A 2,093-nucleotide genomic window follows, 5' to 3' on the forward strand; every position below is an offset into this window, starting at 1 on the left:
ATTATTATTATTATTATTTTATTCTGATTATTATTATTCTGATTATTCTGAATATTATTATTGCTATTGTGTCGCATATCTCCAGGCCTCCAGTTGTTGGCGCTCAAACCTTCGGTGAAGCCCGAGTCTCAGGAGGGGACAGCCTTCAAGGAGTTGTTACGTGATCCCTACATCCTTGTGGCCGCGGGTAAGTATAACACTGCGGTAGAAACACGGCGTCAGTCAAATTTAGTTAGTAGTATAATAAAAATGATTATCTGAGTACAGTGGTGAAGCTATTTACCGTTAAACCATAGGTGCTGAAGCTCTGAGAGAGTAGTTATAAACACAACCTAATCAACAAACAAACATAAAGACATTAATAAAGGAAACCCAACTAATAATGATAAAAGTAACAATAATAATAACAATGATAACAATAATAAACATAATAAAAAAAAATAAAAAAATATTAATAACAACAACAACAATAACAACAATGATAACAATAATAAAAATAAGAACAATAATAATAATATTGATGATAATAATAATAATAATAATAATAATAATAATAATAATAATAATAATAATAATAATAATAATAATAATAATAATAAACGTAAATAAATAATATTCAGGACCAGTTATAACATCAACTACTTGGGGAGAGATGTCGCAAAAACGATTTTTAAAAGGATGAAAACTCAATATCATGAAATAGTAGATCTACTTGCTTTAAAGTGACTGTACAAGAAAAAGCACTCAATATTGCCAGAGACAAGAAGTATCTTATGTTTTTGTTTTTTCCATAGGAGCCATTACTTTCGGTAACATGGGCATCGCCATGATGGAGCCGTCTCTTCCTATCTGGATGTACAAGACGATGCATTCTGTTGAATGGGAGCAAGGTAATTATCTTGGATATGGTCAAAGATTGTGTAATCAGATTTGAAATACGAATATAACGATTCCACCAACCCCGATGGCATGGCAATGTTCATTAAGTCTTCAAGACTTAAGAGAGAGAGAGAGAGAGGGAGAGAGAGAGAGAGAAGGAGAGAGAGAGAGAGAGAGAGAGAGAGAGAGAGAGAGAGAGAGAGAGAGAGAGAGACAGAGACAGAGACAGAGACACAGACAGAGACACAGAGAGAGAGAGAGAATGTTTTACCGAGCGGGTTTGTTCCTGCAAGTGAGACCTGTATTTACTAATGTCCTGTCTTATTGTGCGTACGCGTGAGTGCATCTGCCTTTCGTAACGCCTACTGCCATAGTTAACGACCATAACAAATTTCTCCCTGAGAGATAAATAAAGATTGTCATTGTCATTGTCTTTGTCATTGTCAAGACGCAGGGGACACATGCGTCCGATCAGCAGTTGATGAAAGTGCAATGTTATACGAGCACATTTCGAACCGTATAACATAAATTAGAAATGCGAATCTGTACAATTTCTTTGTTTTCATGGTGTTACTTGCTATTTTAAAATAGGTTAACGAATTAAGCTACTTTTCTTAATTTCCCCCAAACTAAACACTGCGTCTTCAAGCTCTATTGAATGATCATTATTATGAGCGTCCTCAATCAGTTTTTAAGAAAGTTTAAAATGATGAGGACGTTTTCTTTGAGTGTAGGTGTGGGTGTGCGTATGTGTGTGTGTGTGTGTGTGTGTGTGTGTGTATGTGTGTGTGTGTGTGTGTGTGTGTGTGTGTGTGTGCGTGCGCGTGTGCTTGTGTGCCTATACACGTGTGAATGTGTGTATTATGAGTGTGTGTGTGTGTTTGTTCGTTTGTTTGTTTGTTTGTTCGTGTGTGTGTATGTGTGTGTGTGTGTGCCTGTTTGTACACACATTGAGTTGATGTTATTCATAGAAGAAAGTACATCGTATCAGCGACCAGGGCAACATTATTGTTGGGCTTGAATATCAGAGATGAAGAGGTTTTTAAGGAAGCCGCGTATCTAAAGTACAATCTTTGGTGGGATTTATGAGCGGGCGTCCTTTAGATCTGACATGAAAAAATGGCGAATATGAAGCCTTAAAAAATTTAAATGTTTCATTTCTGCTTTCTTTTTTAAAATAGGAAAATTGTATTAAGAATATAAATATATATATA

General features: G+C 35.5%; 1 protein-coding gene across 1 annotated transcript in view; it reads left to right on the forward strand.

The window, feature by feature from the left end:
* The window catches only part of LOC101852823 (synaptic vesicular amine transporter), a gene marked incomplete in the record, with an annotated part of 63,232 nt that overhangs the window by 50,860 nt on the left and 10,279 nt on the right, over nucleotides 1–2,093 (forward strand). The window contains 2 exon segments of the mRNA XM_013091313.2: nucleotides 86–187; nucleotides 795–890. Of these exon segments, the coding sequence (XP_012946767.1) occupies nucleotides 86–187; nucleotides 795–890 (198 nt within the window).

This window comes from Aplysia californica, unplaced genomic scaffold (assembly GCF_000002075.1).
Source record: "Aplysia californica isolate F4 #8 unplaced genomic scaffold, AplCal3.0 scaffold00032, whole genome shotgun sequence".
Lineage (NCBI taxonomy): Eukaryota > Metazoa > Mollusca > Gastropoda > Aplysiida > Aplysiidae > Aplysia > Aplysia californica.